At 36.4% G+C, this 25,516-nt stretch overlaps 1 protein-coding gene across 4 annotated transcripts in view; it reads right to left on the minus strand.

Annotated features, from left to right (window-relative positions):
- ABCC9 (ATP binding cassette subfamily C member 9) overlaps nucleotides 1-25,516 on the minus strand; it is a 132,179-nt gene that overhangs the window by 45,293 nt on the left and 61,370 nt on the right. For all 4 annotated transcript variants that reach the window (XM_017522963.2, XM_017522965.2, XM_037736492.1 and 1 more), the window contains 9 exons: nucleotides 23,916-24,000; nucleotides 22,594-22,674; nucleotides 15,166-15,303; nucleotides 14,891-15,016; nucleotides 10,884-10,980; nucleotides 7,868-8,097; nucleotides 7,035-7,183; nucleotides 6,749-6,818; nucleotides 1,427-1,584 (listed from right to left, as the gene is read on the minus strand). In XM_017522963.2, the coding sequence (XP_017378452.2) occupies nucleotides 1,427-1,584; nucleotides 6,749-6,818; nucleotides 7,035-7,183; nucleotides 7,868-8,097; nucleotides 10,884-10,980; nucleotides 14,891-15,016; nucleotides 15,166-15,303; nucleotides 22,594-22,674; nucleotides 23,916-24,000 (1,134 nt within the window). The remainder of the gene's footprint in view (nucleotides 1-1,426; nucleotides 1,585-6,748; nucleotides 6,819-7,034; nucleotides 7,184-7,867; nucleotides 8,098-10,883; nucleotides 10,981-14,890; nucleotides 15,017-15,165; nucleotides 15,304-22,593; nucleotides 22,675-23,915; nucleotides 24,001-25,516) is intronic.

Here is a 25,516-nt window from a genome sequence, read left to right on the forward strand (position 1 = left end):
AAAAAAAAAAAAAAAAAAAAAAAAAGAAGGCAAGGGCAGATTTGGAAACAGTTAGCAGTAGTGAAATAACTCTGAACTTCTTTGCTCCTCCAGCGAGTAGGTCAGCAAATAGTATCAGAAGAAATGATATGTGAATTTGATTCCTAGCTTCTCCCTTTGGTCAAAATCTGCTGCAAACAAAGAGGATGAGTCTAGGGATGAAAAAACAGACTAAATATGGATCCCTGACATTTAAAGGACTCTAATTCATAGCTCAGAGGGAGAAACAACTATTTCTTCAAATTATGAAATATTAATATGATATATTCAGAGGTTCTCAACTACAATTCTTCTTTTCTTTTCTTCTCCTTTCTTTCATCTTCCCTGCACTCAAGTCATGTTAATATTTTCAATTTCCTGAATAAACTCAATACCTGCCTTCTTATTCTAGCACTTAATCCACATGTTAAGATTACTTTGTATATGTTTTATATATATACATTCCTAAGAGATATACATTTCTTGAGAACAGGTCCTTGTCATATTGATCTCCTCATCTGTCACATGGCTTAACACAGTTATTTGCCACACACAGAGTGCTTAGTATTTGTTGAAATAACATAAACTTTACTGTACTATTTATAGCAGGGTTTCAAAGTTAAACTGGAAATTTTAAAACAACTGGTATTATATTTCATTTAATCAACGTCTCAGCAAATGGCAAATCCTAAATGAATAATTTTTTCCCATTTGTAGAGTATAATAATATTAAATCACTTACTCTTTGGGATTATGTTTGATTTTCTAAGTTTTCTATCAATGTCATGTTCAGAAAAAGGACCACTGGATGAAAAATTTGACACTCTTAAAACCCAAAACTCAATAGATCAATCCACATGTTACTATATGTCTAGGGTTAGGTAATGCCCAGACAACCACATTTAGATATAATTATATTCATTGATATCTAAATGAATCATAATGTCAGGATAGATTTTATCATGTTACAAATAGGTTGCATTTCTACATTCCACACCTTATCTTGAAAAACATTAGAGCAAATGTAGATCAAGGTAAATCAAATACAATTGTCCCCATGGGGTACTGATTCCAGGATTTCCCATGGATATCAGAATCTGCAGATGCTCAAGTCCCTTGTATGAAATGGGTGGCATTCGCATATAACCTACTTACATCATCCAATATAATTTAAATCATTTCTGTGTTACCTATTGTACCTAATTCAATGGCAACACATTACACATCGCTTCATCAGTGTTTTTTCAATGTAGTACTCGGCATGTGACAAATTCAAGTTTTGCTTTTTGGAACTTCGTGGAATGTTTTCTTTCCAAATATTTTTGATCCGTTGTTGGCAGAACCCATGAATAGAGAGGGCTGACTGTATGTAAGCTTTTGAAAATGAGCAGGATGCTGTTTTACTTACTTAGAGGCGACTCGGAAGTATTTCTGGATAAAATAAAAGGCGACACCAAGGGGCAGGAGAGCAACCAAGAACACAGGAGTAGCATGAGAAATCATCCCAATGGCAGACAGGCAGAGCAGTGTTGAGCGAGTTAGAGATTCCAAGGTTGGAGGGATGTGCTATTAGGGTAGTTTGAAAGGGAAATATGATTAGCCCAATGAAATATTGGCTACAATGTAACAAAAATATCTATTTTATATTGACACTATGTTATACAGTTAGCTACAAAAGTAGTATATAACCATGCTCATCCTAAGCAATTCTTCACTCAATTCCCATAGCTTAGTATGTCTGTCTATATGTATAACAAAATATCATTGATATGTCTACCTATCTACCTATTTATCTTGGGTGTTTTATGTAAATGACACTGTACTATAAATATTATTCATTCATGTGTTTGTTCTACTAACAAGACAGACTGTAAATCTTCCTATGGCAGTGTATACAAATCTATTTCTTTTTTTTTAAGGAGACTTTAATGTAAACAGTTAAATTTTTTTCTTTTATATATATATATTTTATTGCACTTTAGGTTCTGTGGTACATGTGCAAAACATGCAGGATTGTTGCATAGGTACATACATGGCAATGTGGTTTGCTGCCTTCCCTGTCACCTATATCTGGCATTTCTCCCCATGTTATCCCTCCCCAACTCCCTACCCCCTGCTGTATCCTCCCTGAGTACCCCCCAACAGACCCCACTGTGTGATGCTCCCCTCCCTGTGTCCGTGTGTTCTCATTGTTCAACACCCGCCTATGAGTGAGAACATGTGGTGTTTGATTTTCATTCTTGTGTCAGTTTGCTGAGAATGATGGTTTCCAGATTCATTCATGACCCTACAAAGGACACAAACTCATTGTTTTTTATGGCTGCATAGTATTCCATGGTGTATACGTGCCACATTTTCCTTGTCCAGTCTATCATCTGTGGGCATTTGAGTTGGTTCCAGGTCTTTGCTATTGTAAACAGTGCCACAGTGAACATACGTGTCCATGTGTCTTTATAACAGAACAATTTATAATCCTTCGGACATATACCCAGTAATGGGATTGATGGGTCAAATGGAATTTCTATTTCTAGGTGCTTGAGGAATTGCCACACTGTCTTTCACAATGGTTGAACTAGTTTATACTCCCACCAACCGTGTAAAAGTGTTCCTATTTCTCCACATCCTCTCCAGCATCTGTTGTCTCCAGATTTTTTAAATGATCGCTATTCTAACTGGTGTGAGGTGGTATCTCAATGTGGTTTTGATTTGCATTTCTCTAATGACCAGTGATGATGAGCATTTTTTCATATGTTTGTTGGCCTCATGTATGTCTTCTTTTGAAAAGTGTCTGTTCATATCCTTCACCCACTTTTGAATGGGTTTGTTTGTTTCTTTCTTGTAAATCTGTTTTAGTTCTTTGTAGATTCTGGATATTAGCCCTTTGTCAGATGGGTAAACTGCAAAAATTTTTTCCCATTCTGTTGGTTGCAGCTTCACTCTAACGATTGTTTCTTTTGCTGTGCAGAAGCCCTGGAGTTTAATTAGGTCCCGTATGTCTATTTTGGCTTTTGTTGCCATTGCTTTTGGTGTTTTAGTCTAAGTCCTTGCCTATGCCTATATCCTGAATGGTTTTGCCTAGGTTTTCTTCTAGGGTTTTTATGGTGTTAGGTCTTATGTTTAAGTCTTTAATCCATCTGAAGTTAATTTTAGTGTAAGGTGTCAGGAAGGGTCCAGTTTCTGCTTTCTGCATATGGCTAGCCTGTTTTCCCAACACTATTTATTAAACAGGGAATCCTTTCCCTTTGCTTTTTTTGTGAGGTTTGTCAAAGATCAGATGGTTGTAGATGTGTGGCATTGCCTCTGACGCCTCTGTTCTGTTCCATTGGTCTATATCTCTGTTTTGGCACCAGTACCATGTTGTTTTGATTACTGTAGTCTTATAGTATAGTTTGAAATCAGGTAGTGTGATGCCTCCAGCTTTGTTCTTTTTGCTTAGGATTGTCGTGGCTATGCAGGCTCTCTTTTGGTTCCATATGAAGTTTAAGGTGGTTTTTTCCAGTTCTGTGAAGAGGGTCATAGGTAGCTTGATGGGGATAGCATTGAATCTATAAATTACTTTGGGTAGTATGGCCATTTTCACAATATTGATTCTCCCTAACCATGAGCATGGAATGTTTTTCCATCTGTTTGTGTCCCCTCTTATCTCCTTGAGCAGTGGTTTGTAGTTCTCCTTGAAGAGGTCCTTTACATCCTTTGTTAGTTGTATTCCTAGGTATTTTATTCACTTTGTAGCAATTGTGAATGGCAGTTTGTTATTGAATTGGCTGTCTTTAAGTCTGTTATTGGTATATAGGAATGTTTGTAATTTTTGCACATTGATTTTGTATTCTGAGACTTTGCTGAAGTTGCTTATCAGTTTGAGAAGATTTTGGGCTGTGATGGTGGGGTCCTGTAAATACACAATCATGTCATTTGCAAATAGAGACAATTTGACTTCCTTCTTTCCTAATTGAATACCCCTTATTTCTTTTTCTTGCCTGATTACTCTGGCTAGAACTTCCAAAACTATACTGAATAGGAGTGGTGAGAGAGGGCGTCTTTGTCTAGTGCCAGATTTCAAAGGGAATGCTTCCAGTTTTTGCCCATTCAGTATGATATTGGCTGTGGGTTTGTCATAAATAGCTTGTATTATTTTGAGACACGTTTCAACAACACCTAGTTTATTGAGAGTTTTTAGCATAAAAGGCTGTTGAATTTTGTTGCAGGCCTTCTCTGCATCTATTGAGATAATCATGTGGGTTTTGTCTTTGGTTCTGTTTATGTGGTGAATTACATTTATAGACTTGCCTATGTTGAACCAGCCTTGCATCCCTGGGTTGAAGCCTACTTGATCGTGCTGGATAAGCTTTTTGATGTGGTATTGCATTCAGTTTGCCTGTATTTTATTAAAGATTTTTGCATCTATGTTCATCATGGATATTGGCCTGAAGTTTTCTTTTTCTTGTTGAGTCTCTGCCAGGTTTTGGTATCAGGATGATGTTGGTCTCATAAAATGATTTGGGAAGGATTCTCTCTTTTTGTATTGTTTGGAATAGTTTGAGAAGGAGTGGTACCAGTCCCTCTTTGTATGTCTGGTAGATATACAGCTGTGACCCCATCTAGACCTGGACTTCTTTTGGTTTGTAGGCTATTAATGCTGCCTCAACTTCAGCCCTTTTTATTGGTCTATTCAGGGTTTTGACTTCTTCCTGGTTTGGGCTTGGGAGGGTGAAAGTGGAATTTCTCCATTTCTTCCAGGTTTATTGGTTTATGTGCATAGAGTAGTTTGTAGTAATCTCTGATGGTAGTTTGTATTTCTGTGGAATCGGTAGTGATATCCCCTTTATTGTTTTTTATTGCATCTATTTGATTATTCTCTTTTCTTTTTTATTAATCTGGCTAGTGGTCTATTTTGTTGATCTTTTCAAAAAACCAGATCCTGGATTTATTGATTTTTTTGAAGGGTTTTTTGTGTCTCTATCTCCTTCAGTTCTGCTCTGATTTTAGTTATTTCTTGTCTTCTGCTAGCCTTTGAGTTTTTTTGATCTTGCTCCTCTAGCTCTTTCATCTATTTTGTTTTAATGTTTCCATAGTATTAGCTTATTTAGCAATTCCTCTACTGTAATACATTTAAATTAATTATCTGTAATTGCTTCCTCATATCCTTTGGGCTTTGAGTGGTTTATTTTTTCCTTATTGATTTTTAGATGCTCTGTATATATTACATTTATTTTAAAAAATTATTTGCAACTTTTTTCCCCCTAGTTATCTATTGTATTTAAATTTCTCTTTGGTGCTTTTAGCTCAATAACAACTTAAAGTTTTTTATAGGCATTTCTGTTGACTTGTCAGCTCAAAAGTAACCTATTTTCCTTATTGCTTCTGAGTTGTCTTACTCAGAAAGACCTTTCCCATTCCAAGATTCTAAAGCTATTCTCCTACATTTTACTTTATAAAATATTTTAACATGACCAGCTCTATGCTATATGCGTTTGTTTTGTATTTTTAAATAGCTAATTATCCCAATATCGTTTGTTGAAAAATTGTTTCCTTATTAAGATGCCACAGTTACACTGTTACATTTCTACATATGCTGGTGTTTTTAAATTCTCCATACTGTTCTTTTGACCTACTTGCCTTCTGCAATCAAAAGAGTTTTTAAATTTTGTGATATTTAAAAAATATCTAATAGGGAAATTCTTTATATATACAGGATTGTTATGACTTCTGGGATTGCTGAACATCTTTTCTTCACATTTATTTCTGTTTTTATGGTTTTGTTGTTATGAATGGAGTTTGTTTTTCACTATTTTCTTAAATTGGTCTAGAAGAAGTTGCTGCTTTTCATATGATATATCTTATGTAGATACTCTGCTGAACTTTCTAATTGATTCTCTATTTTACTATTTTGAATACTCTAAGTAATAATCATGTCATCTTCTAAATAATGACTGTTTCATTTCTTCTTTTTCAATGTGTATTCCTTAGAAGGGTTTTAGGTGCAGTCTGACCAAGGTCATGAAAACATCAAAACTTCTCAACATACTCTTCAGTCAGCTGCATGCATCATCAAGCACTCTTTCTAAATTGAGGGCCATTTTGGTGTTCCTAATGCCACCCTGGAAAGTCAGAAAAGGCAAGGGCCTGGATTTGATGAATTCCTTTCTCAATCATCCAAAGGGTTCCACTTTTAGAGTGATATAATTTCAGAGTTTCATATCTTTGATTTCAAGACAAACTTTCAGATACCTAAGGATCTTAGGCTAAAGTGGACATTCTTGGAATATTTCCTAAAATATCACACCATTTGAAGCTTCCAGAACCAACTTAATAAAAGTAAAGGACTTTAAGACAGCTTGGAATCCCTCCCTTCACTTCTGAGAGAAATTCTGCATGCACACTAAACTTCTAAGAACTTTATACTGGGAATGCTGATATATTATTAATCAAAAATTTTTATAATAAAAAATGTTAAATGTTCAATTATGCTTTAGTATTTCTCTTTACTTCATGCTGGTTCTCCAAGTATCTTCTTCTACATATACAAATTAGTCTGAGTGAAGGTTTTCCTTTAATATTTCATTCTAGATATTATTTGCATGTATAATATTGATATAAATACAAAAAGACCTTCATTTAAATTTCAGCAGTTCTCTATTGTTAAGAGGCATTATGCTTTATCTTAAAATGCTATTTAGCTTACATTGAAAAACTACTTTTTGAACTTGGAAGTAACCCAGTTACTACTCACCTGATCAATGATATTAGTATCAGCTGAAAAGCGATTGAGAATCAGTCCCAGGGGCGTGGTATCAAAGAACCTAGGCAATAAACAGATGGAAGTGTATGACAATACTAAACTATTTGGAACCTGGGCATTGCTAATGGGCATCTCAGTGTCATGAAAATGAGAAGCTCCCTATTCATATGTGCTCAAGGACTAAAGAAATTCTTTGAACTTTTACATTTCACTTAAATTGAAAAATGCATGTTTTTATTATTTTATGTGTGAGAGTGAGAAATAACCACTGTTTTACCTTATTGGTCCAAGAATTATCTTATTGAGAAGGTTGTGGTGAAGATTTTTGGCAGCTGTGAGACCCATCCATTCTACAGTAAGGGATGTAACAAGACAAAGGAAAATGCCTGCTCCACAAAGTATGCTAAAACCAGCCACATAGTAGGTCTAAAAAGCAACCAACACAAAAAGCACATAGGAAATGATCAATTTAGTTCTTTTTTACTAGAAAATCAAATGTCAACGTCAGATAAGATGGTTGACTTCGTTATTGTGCATGCATTTAGACAGTTCAGGAATGCAATTTGTTGAGACCCAGGTTAGTATCCCCACCATAATCCCACAGGCCAAGACTCCACCTGCTCCCTTAACTCTCTTTCAAGGCTTGCTTAAAAGTAAATTAAGAGAGGGAGAGTTTGTTTTCATGTTTGAGGCATATTCTTGGCTTTCTACATTGTAGAGCTCACTTTTCTCATTCCTAGTCTTAGAATGACCAGCTAATACACTGATGTAGGTAGATAACACCAAATAGCATAAGAATAAATACAAAAAGGTCCTATATATGTGTATATATGTATAACATGTATAAAAATATATATACATAACTCCCTTGAATACAAGTCTAAACATATTTAAATATTTCTTATGATAAACTTTAAAAGTATTAATAATAAGATTCTATTTTAACATTTTTGATACTTTATTTCAGGTCCTGTTGTAATTATTAACTTACTGAATTATCACAGAAGTCCTACGGCATTTGGAATATAAGCATCTAACTTGATAAGAAGGTATCACTGTTAATCTCAATATTTCCTTGATGATTTAAAAACAAAACCGAACCAATAGTACCTGATCAGCTTTTCCAGTACTGTTTATATTGTACTCTGATGTCCACGTGGCCAGCCAATAGTCTATAGCTACAATGACTGAATGTTTCAGAAGCTTAGAGAAAATCATCAGGATGAGCAGGAAGAATCCTCCAGAAGTGAGGTACCGCCAGCAGGTTTTCCATGGCATTTTAGTCCTGAGCCTCATTACCGTGGACATGTTATCATCCTCATCTTCCTCCTCTTCTTCCTCTACATAAAAAAACTTCTTTAAGCTTCAGATGGGCACCAGCTAGATACAACTTCTATTGTTCCACAACTAGTATATAAATATTCATAAATTTATAAAAGAAGTAAGCATTAGTATTGAAGTTTTAAATGCTTTAAACAGGGCAAACTTCATTTCTTTCTGAAAATAGGTGAAAAATGAATGAATGAATGAATGAATAAGTGATCAACTAAACATAAAATCTATGTCTGGATGAGATGATTTGCTGATTTACTGCACATCAAATTGACTGGAAGTATAGACCAGAAACTTACTAAGTTATTGAAGGAATTGTGTTGCCAACAAAAACCACATACCTGGCTTACAAACATCTACAATATTTCGACCTGTAAATTTCTGAATGGATAAAGCTGCACCAGGAGGGAATAGGTTCTGAAATCTGTGCACAGCACAAGAGGGCATACTCCATTCTCTCTATGGCCCACTGTAGATATGATCATGGAGGGGAATGGGCAAGGAGGAACCTTACAGTGGGCAAAGTCAGGAGACACAAAGGATAATGGGCCGGGAATTCATCTCGGATGTTTAAACCATCTAGAAACTCCAAGATGGTCTTCCTTATGAATGACTCCGCTGCTAAATCAGGTTTTGCATTTCCTGACAATCACAGTTTGATCATTTCTATGGTCCAGTGACTGTGTTTTCCCATCCTTTCCTTTTCCAAAGGAACTTTACTCATTAAAGTTATCCTGTATGTACCTCACTACTATATACATATCAGGTTGTGGGGAGGAAGGTTGTTTTTACTTTTTAGGTTATTAGACCACGGGGATCCAAATATGATGAGAAGACAGAGCATCACCAAAAATCCTGACATCTGAGCTGGATGCAGTAACTGACTAGGTCACAGATGATCTCTCCTTTGGCAGGGGTGTGTCTCTTGTGTGAGAAGAACAGAATAGAAATTTGCACGACCAAAGAGGTGGACACTTGCACACTGCTAGCTGACTCCCCAATACCCATCCTTTGCTTCTATATCAATTGAAATTTAAAGTAGCCCATGGCTGCCCAGCTAGACAGCATCACCTCACTCTCATAGTACCTAATCTTTCTAAGCAATGACCGAGCCAATAGGAAGTAGAAACAATACATGCAACTCCAAGTCTCTTAAGCGAATGGAAGTGCCCTCTCCTTCTTTTCTTCCCCTACTGGTGGATTGAGTATTTTACTAAGACCTGGAGCAACAAACTAATAAGTAATATGTACCGCAATTGGCTCTTTCACATACATTACTTCATTTACCCTGTAAGCAAAGCACTCTTATTTTATAACTGAGAAGATCGATTAATATGGCAAGCCAATGACACAGTATCCCCACTGAAACGCTGAACAGAGTAATTGGGTACAACTTCATTCTTATAGCATACTAAAAATAAATTGTTTAGAATTCTAGAAGCTGATGTCTGTTTATAGCACCAAAAATTCTTTAGAAACATTTTTAATCATAGAAATTTAGAGTAAAATTTACCCTTCATTCATTAATTCATTTACTCAATGAATATTTGTTGAAACACTGAATAGTTTTGTCAGAAATATAAAAGCAGAACATTTTGGTGCTATTTGGCTTGAAAAAAACACTTTTCTGTTTCTTTAGTTGGTAGAAATGCAGGCATAGGCAAAAATTACAAAGGAAAATGAAGCATAATGCACTTACCCTACTGATTTAAAATGTGGTTTATCTCACAATATTGTCAATGAATATCAAAGCACTGTAATTATTCCATTTCATTCCTCACATTTCCAGTCAATCTTATTTCCCCACATACCTTATCAGATTCAGAAAACTGAAACATAACAATTGGCGTTCTAATTTTCTTATCCTTCATGGCGATATTGTCATGAAACCTCATGAAGATGAAATAAATGACTCAAATATAGCTATTTCAAAGTGCCATATCTCCCTTTTGTTACTTATTTCTGAAGAATTGAAATTTTCTTCACTAGATTTGGTTATGATCCAGACCATTTCAATTTTTCTGAACAAAAGTCTAGATCTATTTACAATCTACTGCCATTTCCTTTCAGTTCTTTCCCACACATAACAACTGTAGTAACACACATGATGCAGAGCCCTCAAGATGACTGGTGATAGGTTACATGTGCTTTTTCTTGATTCCTATTGTTTTCATTTTTAGTATTTGATTTAACTTTTTCCCCTTGCAAAGTGGCTTATTATTCTTCATGAAGACACTCACACGTAAAAAACCCTCATATCCTGTTACCCCAGTAGAATGCTCCAGATAAAAGAGATTGACCCAGCAACCCATTACTGGATATATACCCAAAGAATTATAAATCGTTCTACTGTAAAGACACATGCACACTATGTTCACTGCAGTGCTGTGTACAATAGCAAAGAACTGGAACCAACCCAAATGCCCATCAATGATAGACTGGACAAAGAATGTGATACATATACACCATGGAATACTATGCAGCCATAAAAAATGATGAGTTCCTGTTCTTTGTAGGGACTTGGATGAATCTGGAAACCATCATTCTCAGCAAACTGACACAAGAACAGAAAATCAAACACTGCATGTTCTCACGCATAGGTGAGTGTTGAACAATGAGAACACGTGGACTCAGGGAGAGGAGCATCACACACTGGGGGCAGTTGAGGGGGTAGGGGAGGGACAGTGGGAGGTGGGAAGGGAGGGGCGGGTGAGGAGGGATAACATGGGGAGAAATGCCAGATATAGTATGTACCTAAAGTTAAATAAATAAATAAATAAGAAAAGAGATCTACCTTCGTCTTCGTCCTCCATTTGGGCTTTGGCCTCTCTTGAATACATGGCCCTTCGGAGAGTTTTCCTCTCTAAAGTAGTTTGGTCAGCTTCCATATCCTACAATAAACATTATACTATCACACAAGGAACTAACACCAACAGGTTGTGACTTATCAATGAATGACTTGCATGTGTAAATGGTTAGTTACCTTTACCAATCTCAGGGGCTCTGTGTTCACTTTGAAGATCCACAACTCCTATCACAGAAGCAGCTGTGCGGGCAGAGCCTTAGACTTGTAGGAAGTGCTGCAGTGCTCAAAGGTGTAGGGCAGCACACGAGGCCAGGAAAAGCAAGTGAGATGCAGCTGACTCCAGGGCCAGGGGGATATCTATCTCCCTGAGCCCTAAAGCACAGTTCCACCACTGCAACTTATTTATACATCACCTTCAGACTACCCTTGTAATTTTTCTAATTAAAGATTCATTCATGTTAATACATATCTTCCTTCAAAAGACCACATGGTTCCAAGTTGGTTAAACTGCTGTCAGTCATCCGCTATTTTGAATTATTAAATCAGAACAACTTTCTTTAGCATCTCACTAAGGGAGCTACAAGAAAGAAGGGAATTCAATAGGATCTGAAAGAAGGTAGGTAACTTTAAAGAAAATAGACAATGAGGATTTTTAGGTGCCTAGCAGTGCAAGAGAAAGCCCCAGGAGGAGAGAATATACAGAAGGAGAAGGAAAAGGTGCCAAAAACCAAAAACTTTGCAGATTTTTAAGAATTGCTGTGAACTTTATCCTGTAGTTAAGAAAGGGAGAATCATTTCATTTTCTCCATGCCCTGGAGAAATACCCTTCCATACCCCAGCTAATACCCCAGCTCCCCTGACCTCAGGACAGGAGTAGTAGTATCAGTTCAGTTACATTGTGGATTAAATCAGGTTCTACAGGCCATTCTGGAAAACCAACCATTTCCATTTTTCTGTGGGGAAATGCATTCTGAATTCTAAACAACTAACCCACAAACTTTTGGAATCTGTGGTAAATTGGAAGCTTCCTGCATAGGCCAATAGAAAAAAAAAAAAAAAAAACAAAAAAAAACCCTACACAGTTTTACTGTTACATCAATAAACCAATAAACCTTTTCTGATCATTCCCTAGGTAATGACTTTGGTTGATTTTTTGGCCTCATACAACATGTCTAATTTAGGAAACTTGCTATTCTAGAGGGCTCTACTACTTCCAATTCTTGGTTAAAAGAGTAAAAACAAAAATGTCTCCTGAATCCCATTTTTACAGAGACAGTTTGACCCCAGTTTTAAATTTTGGAGAAAGATATGAAAACTAACCTTTATAATGAAGCTAAATTAAACACAATATTATAGAGGATTCCTGTCTTGTGCATATCATATAATGGAATAAAATAAACCTGCACATTGAAAAGCAGATTTGATTCCAGTTCAATTCCCCATGCTGTGACCAAAAGGTTTAAGACCTTGGAGACTTAAACAAACAAACAAAACCCAAACGAACTTTAAAGCAATTTTTCCTAAGAGTATATGCTCACACTGAATTCAAAATAGGTTAAATGTTTTAAGTAGTGTTGATACTTGGACTAATAAAAATTTACTTTCATTTATCCAATAAATAGTCACTGGGCCAGGCCAGGTGAGGACAGTAGAGAGGGAAGTGAAGAGTGTTAAATAATACCAGTTTATTCTGCTTAGCAGCATTAAGAAGATAATGGTTCATGTCATTTAAGCTAATAATATTTAAATCAGCTAAAAGTGCTATCTCCTTCTTCTTTGTAGTTTTCATTACTGTTTTTTTTTTTTTTTTTTCCATATTCTTTCCTGTTTACCCCTTAATCCTTAAACTGACAGCTGTTTTTAAAGCACTCCACTAGGAAGTTTTGTGCATCCTTCGGTTTCACCTTCCTTCTCCACTTGCTTGATCTGTTCTGGCTCTAGGCCTGACTTTCTCAGCCTTGACACAGTGACATGTGAGCTGGACAACTCATGGCTGTGGGGTCTGCCCTGAGCATTGCAGAATGTTGAGCACACTAGATGCTAATGGCATCCCCCCGCCCCGTTGTAACAATCGAAAATGTCTCCAGATGTTAACAAATGTCCTCTAGGAGACAAAATGGGCCCAGGTTGATAGGAAACACCCTGTCCTGTCATATAACAAACTAAACACAAAGCTGTTTGTACAAAAACTTCCCCAAGGTATTGTAGTGGGCTTGTTCACAGTGTGATTCTCTCTGGCTGTAGATGATTTCAGGTGCCTGCCTTTTGCTATGTGGCAGTAATCTCCCTTCATCCTGAGATAAGGATTCTGGGCAGGTGCGTGATTCATTCTGGCTTCTAGCGACTGCCATTCTACCTTGTAACTGGATTTACCCCATCCATACCCTAACTTGCTCCACACTTCCTTCAGTTCATACATAACCCTGTAATGTGTCTTTAATTATACAGCTATGCTATCTCAAGTGATCACTTCATTTCTAAATACAACTTAATGGACTTTCTTCCTGGCTTGCTTAACAGTATTACCATAATATTGAGCCAACAGCTCTCTCTATTTTCCAGCTCTTCTTTCCAAAGTAAACCATAAATTGTCCCACTCCTTAAGTTTACGTCATCTTCTTTTGTCCCTGGCATTTAGATCACTGAAAAAAATGTCATTTGGAGCCATCCCCAGTCCGTTTAGAATCAAGCTTCCCACAGCACAATTCCTAAGCAGGCACTTGTCGACTCTACCTCCTAATGTTTTGGAGTTTTTTGTTTACTTATTGCATTTTGTGTGTGTGTGTGTGTGTGTGTCAAATATCCTCATTTCAATGGTTCTGTGATTTGTCGTGTTCTGCTTGTATATTTTTGCATCTATCTTTTCTTCTTTGTGTGGTTTGCTTTTGAGATCTTTAGCAAATTCAAAGAAGGTAGAGACATCCTAGGCGTTCTCTGGCTTTGTATCTTCCTCTTGCTATGGAGACTGATCCTTTATTTTCTTTTCTAAAATGATATATTTAAATTTCCTGATATTTTAAAGAAATTAACTGGTATGAATATTTTATTTTGTAAATGCTCATTCCTGGCTAAGAATACCAATGCTGGACACTTTGTACTCCCAACTCAAGAATGAAACATTTCAAAAATTTGCAAATTTAATTTACAGTTTCACTTGTTGATCAAAAGTTGTTCCTCTTTTGTTGTACTCAATCTGGTATCCAACTCTGTTATTACCTCATTCAATGTTATACTTACATCATCCATAGCATTATAGTATAATTACACTGGACATGCACCAGTGTTTACAGCCCATTTGGTACCACTTATTATATATGCTGTACAACTTCAGGTAAGTTATTTAACCTCTCTGAGCCTTAGCTTTCTCATCTGTCTAAGTAAGATTTTATTTGCTTATTTGTCAGGAGTTTGTGAGAATTAAAATAGATATGTAAAAAGGGCCTTGTGGACTTAAAAAAACCTACACAAATGTAAAATTTTACCTTTATTTCCTTCTGATTACCTTCTTTCACCCCAGCAGCCTTATCCCTGACATGCCTTAACTTTGCCCGCCCCCCCACAGAGCTCTTCCTTCAAAATTACCTTGGCTTTTGACGTTCCCATGAACCTCTATTTGTAGGTGATTAGTGAAAATATTCTAATTTTATAGACGAGAAAAATGAGGTATAAGTAAGAAAAAATAAGGAAGTGCCATGCTTCAGTAAGTAGTCTAAGTTTTAAACACACATATAATTGCACTATGGTTCAGATTCAAACAAACAGCCTCTAAAAACCTAACAGCACCTCATCGAAAGATAGCATTAGAATTTTACAGGTTCAAAGTAGCCTGTTCATTAATAATAGGTAAAGATCCAATTGCTTTGGATTTCAGATAAAGACCATTATATTACTCAGCATTAAATGGTAATTTTTTTTAAGGCATTCTTAGTAATTCTTAGTACATTTCTATCTCTTCTGAGTTGGACTCGGAACTCTTTTGAACTATGAGCACTTACCTTTTCTAATTCTTGATCTTGCCGATTCATAAGTGTTTTCCAGTGCTCATAAAGCTCAACATCTTTGGTCTGAATATCCTTCAAAGTTCCTTCTCTTAGGACACTTCCATCTTTCATGGCTATGATCTAAGGAAAGCAGATATTCCCAGAAATTTGACAAAAAGCCTTGATTGGCCAAATGAAATACCTTCATTTCAGAAAGCATTTCTCACTGTCTCTATTTATTTATATGACTATAATACAAAAATGAACAAAATTCTTTTCTAAACTCTTACCCAGTCAGCATGCGTCAGATACTGTAATTTGTGAGTCACAAGAACGAGTGTCCTTTTGTCATCTTGCAGGAATTTCAAAATCCCCTCCTGCATTAAGTGATCACTTAAGTGAATGTCCAGGGCTGAGAATGGATCATCCTGCAGTCAGTAAAATGGGGGAAAGATGGACGTTTTCTATACTTTTTACATAACTCAATTCCTCTAGAAAGTAGTAATACAAATAATTAAGGGCAAATTATTCCCTAAATCTAATTTATTTTAAAAAAAGGGATAAAGACAAACTACCTGTCAGGTACCATGCTTATTACCTGGGTGACAAAATAATCTGTACACCAAACCCCCATAAAAAACCACAATTTATATAACAAATCTGCGCATGTACCTCTCAACCTAAAATTAAAATTAAAATTAAAAAGAGGCAGGAGAAAAACAAACAGACAATGAAATAAAGTTAGAAGTACCTGCAGGTGAAAAGAAAAACAGACTTTGTATAATTATTTTAAAAGTAAATAATATTCCAAATGTTTTGAATTTTTATAGAATCTGAAAGTTCAAAAACCATATTACTCGGCAATCTATAATAATAGAGCAAAAGAAAGAATGAAAAGATAATTGTAGTTGAATTCTAGATAATAAAAATAGGTCTAAAAAATGTTAATTGGGCCAGGCATGGCGGTTTATGCCTGTAATCCCAGCACTTTGGGAGGCCAAGGCAGCCAGATCACCTGAGGTCAGGAGTTTGAGATCAGCCTGGCCAACATGGTGAAGCCCTGTCTCTACTAAAAACACGAAAATTAGCCAGGCGTGGTGGCATACACCTGTAATCCCAGCTACTCTGGAGGTTGAGACAGAGAATCCCCTGAACCCAGGAGCGGAGGTTGCAGTGAACTGAGACCGCGCACCAGTCTGGCGACAGAACGAGACCATCTCAAAAATAAAATAAAAAATGAAATGTTAATTGGATCACATCAGGACTTACTTAATGGGAATATTCTCAAAGTTAAATGAGGTAATATATATAAAGTGCTTAGTATGGTACTGGGTATGTAACTGACATTGGATAAATGTTAGCTACTTTTATTATTATGTATAAGAATAGCATGACTAACACTTACTTGATGACAGTTGTTCTAGGGAGAAAGTTTTCATCCACTAAGTGATTAAGATATTTAGAGAATAATTTAAGAAATCACATTAATTGCCTTTTTTTGTTGTTGATGACATCACTACAAATTATTTTCATATATATTTCATTCCTAAAATGTTACATAGAGCATCAAATTACATGTTTCACATTTTTGGATGTTTAAAAGAGGAAAGCTAGAAATTACCAAAGAAAACTGAAATGTTTCCTCAAATCTATGAATTAGAAAGCAAAGTGACCTGAAGGGAAGATGCTGCAACAGGTATATAATCACCCCTTAGAAGGACCAGAGTTGGCAGAGAATGAAGGAAATTGAGGGAGCACTGATGAGACAAAAGTGGTTAAAAAATGGTGGAGGTTTCTGGTAAAGAACTGGGAAGAGTTATCAGAACAGTGGGGGAAAAAGTTCATAAATGTCTTTCTCATTATCCTTTTTCCATTGTTGTTTCTCCAATATGTAAAATGCAAACAAACTTCTACTTTGTCTTATGGGCCCAAGAAAGAAATAGCTGGTTCCTCATATTACACACAGGCTACATACTGGGATATGTAGAAATTACAATTCTGCAAATTTTCTATTGAGCACGATCATAGTCTCTCTACAGATAGATTGTATTGCTTAATAATCTGAATAACAAAAAAACAGAAGTAATTTCTTTTTTTTTTTTTTTTTGAGACGGAGTTTCGCTCTTGTTACCCAGGCTGGAGTGCAATGGCGCGATCTCGGCTCACCGCAACCTCCGTCTCCTGGGTTCAGGCAATTCTCCTGCCTCAGCCTCCTGAGTAGCTGGGATTACAGGCACGCGCCACCATGCCCAGCTAATTTTTTGTATTTTTAGTAGAGACGGGGTTTCACCATGTTGACCAGGATGGTCTCGATCTCTTGACCTCGTGATCCCCCCGCCTCGGCCTCCCAAAGTGCTGGGATTACAGGCTTGAGCCACCGCGCCTGGCCAGTAATTTCTATTTAGATAGAAATGGAAGTTTGGAAGTTAGAATAAATGTATATATGATCATTATAGATTGTCATATGATTGATTAGCTCAGTAATGTTTCAGCTTTCCATCGATTTGTCTGCATAGAAACTATATACAATATGGCTTTATTAAAGCATCTAGGAGAAGGCTTATGCAAAAGAAATATTAGCAAAGCATTTAGATAGTTAAAGGGTGATTAGGAATTATAAGAGCCTTTAAAAAAATCAGTCTGCTGGATATCAAAATTGTGAATAAATGGGTGATATAATCAATGTCCTCAAATGGCTTTTATAGAAATGGACACAATTATCTTGACTGTCGTGAAATTTCTTTGGATGACATGGGAAATATTTCAAATCTTTCATAACCTCTGGAACATCTTAATGCACATCAATTATTTCTGAAATGTTGCAATAGGTACTTTGTATAGGAATTTGAATTGGCCTTCAACTGCTCAGTGATTTTCTTTTTAAAACCATCATAGACACTAGCTCCTTAATTGTCATTTTGCTCCTTTTAATAACAAGAAAAAAAGTCTTTTCTAATTATTAGATTTTTAAATAACTGGTAGAAAATTCTACCACTAATATATGAAATTTCTCTTAACATGGAAGTTATGATGTAACTTTGGAATTACCTAAAAATGAAAGTCAAGGTACAAATATAAAGTGATATCTCCACAGCAATGGAAAAATATCAAGATTACACTGACAAAAGTGTCTCCATTTCCATCTCCAACAATGCAGCAAGGATATAATTACCAAGATTTAGCAATCAGCAAATTATTGGTTTTAGAAGAGCTGATGACTTTCACAGTGAAAATCTAATTGCCTTTGAAATAACTTTCTGCCTCTAATTCCATTAAAAGCCCAAGAATCATTTGTGATGCAGACCAAACTATCCTGAAATACTTCTTTCTGAGAATTTTTCACAGAAAAAATGACATGAATTAAAAATAATTTTTTATAATAATTAATTAAATTTGACTTTCCACAAAATTCTGAATTAATCAATTAATTAATTAATTTTGAGATGGAGTCTCACTCTGTCGCCCAGGCTGGAGTGCAGTGGCACCATCTTGGCTCACTGCAGCCTCCTCCTCCCAGGTTCAAGCAATTCTCCTGCCTCAGCCTCCCGAGTTACTGGGATTACAGGCACACATTACCACAGCCGGCTAATTTTTTTTTGCTTCTTAGTAGAGATGGGGTTTCACCACGTTGGCCAGGCTGGTTTCGAACTCCTGATCTCAACTTATCCATCTGCCGCAGCCTCCCAAAGTGATAGGATTACAGGCGTGAGCCACCACACCCAGCGTAAATTCTGATTTTACATGTTATAAGTTAGTAAGGCATAACCAAAAGTCCATTATCTCTAAATTAAAAGGTCCAAATCATAGTTATGACCACTCTTGCAGGCTGGCGAATGTTTCAAACTCAGTCACTTCATCTGTAAAATGGAGATAATAAAGAGACCTGTGAGAAACCACATTGGACTGCTGCAAAGATGCAACAAAATAAAGTAGGAAAAGTCTGTAAATCCTTTCCAAAGTGTGCTTTATTATCTTCTTATAAATAAAGCCGTGGTAGATTAACATTGTGCTTCCCCTTCAATGCATCACAGTGAGAGTTTAGCATCTTCTAAGCATCTCTTAATAAGGAAGAGTGCGGTGACTAAGAACACAAGCTCTGGAATCCAGCCACCTGACTTTGTATCCCTGTTTCACTATTAATATCCGTGCCACTTTGGATAAGTTATCCCCAAAAGCCTCAGTACCTTCATCTGTGAACAGTAATAATAACAACAATAATAGTAATAACAACAATAATGTCAAACCTAAGAGAGTTATTATGAGAATTAAGTGAGCTAATGCGTATAAAGTACTTAGAATCACGTGTAGGTCACGGAACTATCATTTTTATGCCATAGCTTCATGGTGGGGATTTGTGGTGTTTTTTTGGTCAAATACAACCTTTTAAACAACTTAAAAATTGAGGCTTAATGGCTTGAGAATCATGTCTCAAGATTCAACATATATAATAAGATTATGAGGAAATACTTCCTTTAAAGAAAGCAAATTTGCCAAATAGCTAATTGAATGAATGGTCAGTTCTTTGTTTTCAAGCTTGTATTATTTATTCTGCTATACATATGTATAGTCTTCATTAATATATTCTCTTCTGTATTCAATGAATGTGCTCAAATAGTATATTCTTTGTACGAATGTAATTTTGGAAATAATTTAATATATTCATTGATACAGCACATTTGCAGATGTGATAAAGTTTCCAAAAATAATATTTTGATACATAATTAAGACATTTTCATCTAGCTTTTATACTGTGTCAAGGCTAAGATGATAAAATTTATTTAGACAAAATGTAAAACTATTCAAGTGACATGTACAAGTAAATCCTTAAAGATATAAGTAATGCCTTTTTCTCAACTCTATTTCCTTTACCCAGCATAACAGATGGCATTGGGGATGTTCACTGGATATTAATAGGTAGAAAGGAGGAAAGAAGAAAGGGAGGGAGGAATAAAGAAAGGATAAAAGGGAATGAGTGAGTAAAGAAGAAAGGGTAAAAGAAAAGGAGAGAAGAGGAAAATACAGCAATAATTTCAGAAAATGCCAGAGAATCTTTGCTGACTAGAAAGCCAATACTCAAAAGACATGCATTTCTAGCCCAAGCTCTGTCATTCACTAGCCATCAGTCCTTGTATGTTTCATCATTTAGCCTGAGGATACCATCTGCCCTCTCACAGCACTGTGATGAGAATCAAATGGGCTAATACTGTACTTCATGAATTTTTAAACAATGGAAGTGTAAGATATTATTACTTTTGAGGAATTTTAAAAACACATCAACAGCATTCTGTCGCTGCTAAAATGTTTTTCAATAGGTTACAATGGCGTATAAGGCCTAGATTGTAAGATCCAATGGTTTTAAGGTTATCTGAGCTGATCAGTGTGCGTCTAGCACAGAATTTTTCAAAGGGACACTTATAAACACTATATATCAGGGATTAAGAAAAGTTATACAAAATATGTTATTTGTTGAAGAATTGAAAATACTATGCTTGCTTAGCCTAGTGAAATGTAAGTTTAGGCAAGTTATGACAATATTAGAATGTTGAAGTATATATACATTTTTTGCTGCAGAAGTAGAGTGCAGGGTGATGAATAGACAGTACTTAGATAACTTTCCAATAATAAGAGCTGTCTGTGGTAGAAAGAATAATGGCCCCCAAAGATGCTCAGGTCCTAATCCCCAGAACCTGTGACTGTGTTACCTTATATGTCAAGTAGGATTTTGCAGATGTAATTAAGACAAAAGACCTTGAGATGGGGAGATCCAGACGAGCTTAAACTAACTATATGCATCCTTAAAAGCAGAAAACTTTCCCGGCTATGAAAAGAGGAAGACGTGACTATGTAAAAATAGTCAGAGAGACGTCATGTTGCTGGCTTCAAAGATGGAGGAAGGCAAGCATGAGACAAAGAACGTAGGCAGCTTGTAAATGCTGGAAAAAGCAAGAATATTGACTGTTCCCTTCCCTGAAGGGAACACAGCCCTGCTAACGCTTTGATGGATGTCTAACCTATAGAACTATAAGATAATATAATAAATCTGCATTGATTAAGCCACGAATTATGGCAATTTTTTATAGCAGCAACAGGAAATTTATATATTGTCCAACAAGGAAAGACTGCCTTAAAGGTGAGCAATATATCTTCGGGGAGAGTCATCAAGAAGCTGTTAAACTGATGCTAAAAGTCATATTGTAATGAATAGGTGGGAACTGACAATAAGTTAACCCTATAATTTCTTTGATTTCCATCATTCTGCAATTGAAGTAGGTCAGAGTCACTGAATCGCAACAGCAGTAAAATGAACTGGAGTAGAAAGCCACACCCAGGGGTCCTCAGTCCCTTTCAGATTTCCAAGTCAGTTCCTCAGGTTCAGTCAGTAATTGATCCCAAGCTTCAAGAAGTCATTTCTAGCTGTAGATCCATCCATTATTGTACGAAAGAATTTACAGCCAGGTGCAGCTTATGCCTGTAATCCCAGAACTTTGGGAGGCTGAGGTGAGAGGATCACTTGAGGTCAGGAGCTCAAGATCAGCCTGGCCAACATGGTGAAACCTGTTTCTATTAAAAATGCCAGAAAAAAAAAAAAAGCTGGGTGTGGTGGCACGCACCTGTAATAACCAGGTACTGGGGAGGTTGAGGTGGGAGAATTGCTTGAACCTGGGAGGCGGAGGTTGCAGTGAGCCGAGATTGTGCCACTGCACTCCAGCCTCAGTGACAGAGTAAGACTGTGTCTCAAAAAAAAAAAAAAAATTACAATTACATAGGCTACTGTTAGATCCTGCAATGGCTTTCATGCTGTTTTGGGGTTTTCTGGGAGGATAATTTTGGAGACAGGTATTAGGGAGATGAATTAGTATATTCAAATTCTGCTACCATTCCCAATAACAGATACAAATTCAGTGGGAAACTCCAAAATCAACTTACTATTTGAAGAGGTTCTAGAGATTAGATCGAGTAAAGATTCTAAAACTATTCTGGGAACCAGAGTTATAAGTGGTTAATAATTGTGCGGAAGGAGAAGGCAGGGATGCATTTACATACTCTGCCAGCATCTCCCCATTGTCTACTTGTATGCTATTTTAGGTAAGTCCTGCTGGAGAGACCAAAATAGAGCGAAATTATAATCGACATAACTATCAAATTTTATTTCTAGATCCACAGGTAGAAATATATTATTAGTTCAAGATGAAAATTATTCATAGAGCTTTTAAAGACATAAACTTTAGACTGTACCTTTACAGATTATGCCACAGGTCTAGAGCAGAACCAAGATTTCTAGAGTTCTGCGAGCATCACAGATAAAGCGTATCCACAGCCTGAGTTGCACAGCGCTGGAATGGGATACTATGCTTACTTACCCCTGTGTCTACCAAGAGTATATTTTCTGGCGTTTCTTTCCTTGTCATCAAATATAAATAAGAAGACTTATGATCCTGCCTAGTTGATCCAATATCATCCAAATTCTCTTCCTGGTTAAGAAACTCAGATAAGCAACCACTTAGGGCATTTCAGTCTCTTGGATACCAATCTGGATCCCCCCAGCTCTCAAGATATGCTGATCTTCTACTGATCTCTACTGGGAGGATTTATTTCCCCTAAATACCCTATGACTTCACAAGTTAAACCATCTTTCCTTGAGTTACTTATCTTTTTAAAGACTCATTTGTTCAGATGGAAGGATGAAACAGAAATAAAATGGAAAGCCATATTCTTACCAAAAAGACAATGTTGGTGTTTTGATACAGTGCTCGTGCCACACAGATTCTCTGCCTCTGTCCCCCACTCAGGTTGATGCCCTAGAGAAAAGACACCCCAAATATCCATTTTTTATATTAGTAAATGATCTGTTGGTAATATTACCTTAAAATACAAATGTCTTTTAAAAAAAATCTTAAATTATTAGTAACTTATTAATTAAATTGTAGTAACACTGGTATGAAAACTGTCTACTGGTCAACAATTCTCAAATTAATTAAGATAGCTTTAGACTGATATGGTTAATCCTCCTTTCACTGTAATAGAGAGCTCTGCTGTAAAGAAGCATCAATCACCAAAACACTTGCTAGGAAATGCAAACAACGCCAAGATTTTTTCTTATTTCCTTAATTATGTCTGTAGTTTACTTAACATGCATATTAAGTACTAATTATACATTTTTTTAAAAAAACTAGTATTGAGCTCTTAGTATGTGCCAGACTTGCATAAATGGCTTTACTTTTTTTATTTCTTATTCTTCATAGCAATTGCAAGATGTAAGTATTGTTTTTATTTTACACATGTGGAAACTGAGGCTCACAGAACTTAAGTTCATTCTCATACACACTGCGGTATGTAGCAAAAAAAAAAAAAAAAAACAGCCATTAAGAACAAAGGCCACAGAGCCAGACTAATCCTGGTGATGCCACTATCTTGGCAACTGTGCAAGTTCCTTAACCTCTCTCGGCCTTGATTTTTGCAGCTTCACATGCAGATAACGATAACACTCATAACACAGATTTCTTGTGAAAATAGATAATGCATATAAAGAGTCTGCCCAGGACTTATAATGATTAAAACATTTAAGACATTGTTATTCTAAGCATTATAGGTATAAATATTTTTCAGCTTGTCTGAATACTATGACATCAATGCAAAACACGGTTACACAAAGAAAAAAGAGCACTTTAATAAGAATAAATAGATTTTAACAAGATTGGGAGAAGTTATTGAAAGTCATCTCAGTTTTCAAACCCATTACAGCAAGCTCCATGTAAGCAAAATAATTTGCTCAAAGCCAGGAACTATGTTTTACTTTTCCTTGAGAACTCTTAAGTGACTTGTACCATGGTAAGTATACAGTGATTACTCAATAAATATTAACACGTAAGAAAGAGTGGCATCCAAAGACTCCTGTCCTTGCTTTTCTGGAACTTGTCACTGGGACAACATACAACTCCTAAGCTCTCAAATTGCATGATTCTCTGTTAATGATTAGAGACAACCGGAAGACTTTTCTAGATTTTTTATTCATTATTTAATGAAACTATATATAGCTCACCCTCTCTCCAATTTCAGTTTGATCTCCAAATGGTAATAAGTCAATATCTGGTTGAAGAGAACAGGCATCTGTGACAGCTTTGTACCTTTGGGAGAAATGATTTTGAATTTTTAGATCTCTATTAATACATTGCCCATAAACTAAGTGCCAAGTTCAATACTTCAGAAGCTGAAGTATTGAAAACATTTGCTGAATTACTTATTACATGCCAGTTTCTGCACTACATTTCTGGATACAAAGATAAATAAGTACAGTTTCCCACTCTTTTTTTTTTTTTTTTTTTTTTTTTTTTTGGAAGATGGAATCTTACTCTGTTGCCCAAGTTGGAGTGTGCAGTGGCACAATCTTGGCTCACTGCAACATCCGCCTCCCAGGCTCAAGTGTTTCTCCCGCCTCAGCCTCCTGAGTAGCTGGAATTACAGGTGCACACCACCATGCTCAGTTAATTTTTTTGTATTTTAGTAGAGGCGGGTTTCACCACATTGCCCAGGGTGGTTTCGAACTTCTGAGCTCAGGCAATAAGCCTGCCTCAGACTCCCAAAGTGCTGAGATTATAGGTGTGAGCTACCACGCCCGGCCAGGTTCTCACTCTTAAAAAGCTAGTTCACAGAGCACAAGACTGATACAAAAACATATGATGATAAGTTTACCTTGTTAGGTGTTATAATGGAAGTGAGTACAAAGCATTCCTAGAACACAGAGGCAGAAGTGACTGACCATTCTGAGAATTTTCAGAGGAGGTAAAGCGTAAACTGTGTTCAGAAAGTTGAGTGGTAAGTTTTCAGGAAGAAAATGAGTAAGGAAGCTTTAAGGAACTTGAGAAAATAAAAAAGGTCATGGTGAATGTGAGGGACGGAGGGAGGTTCATTATGGCTAAAGCAGAGGTTGCGAGTAGGTGTCCTTGTACATTGTCATGCGTGCTGAAGGGAGGAGACAAGGGAGACAGGACTGACAGTGCTCAAGTTCCTGTAAGGCTAGGACTGGAAATCAGATGAACTGGAAGTACAAGGAAGCGTGGGGATTGAAGGTGCTGGGGGAGATGGCCATGATTTTATTTTCTTAGTCAATTCATCTTAAAATAGTCGAGTCATTCTTGATCTTCCCTCTTCTTCTTCCTGTTGATATCTGTCCATTGTTACTCTTCAGTTTTTTTTCTCAACCTCCCTTCTTTTACATTTCTACTGTCATTCCCAAGTGTAGACAACACACACTGCATGCCTGGGTAATTATTCCAACTAACTCATAAATATCTCCATATATATGTATATATACACATATGTGAGTCTGTATATACAGAATGCATATCATTATAGCCGATTGGCTTTTAAGCACTGCCCCCCGCCAATCTGGTCTCAGCCTCCTGAATCTCTTTCTTTCTGGTTTGCTCCTGGGTTCTAAAGAATCCTGAAAAATTTAGGTTTTGTCTTTTGTATGGTCTACTTTTCTCCTCTATCCTCCTTCCTCATGCCTCTCCACTTCTCCACTTACCTTTCTCTCCTTAATTTTCAAGACCCATCTTAGGGTCCTAAGACCCCTCTTGTAAGAGTGGCTCAAGGAAAGGGTCATACCTTCTTATGTGGCAATGGTACTTAAAAGATGCT

Source organism: Cebus imitator, unplaced genomic scaffold (assembly GCF_001604975.1).
Source record: "Cebus imitator isolate Cc_AM_T3 unplaced genomic scaffold, Cebus_imitator-1.0 Scaffold25, whole genome shotgun sequence".
Lineage (NCBI taxonomy): Eukaryota > Metazoa > Chordata > Mammalia > Primates > Cebidae > Cebus > Cebus imitator.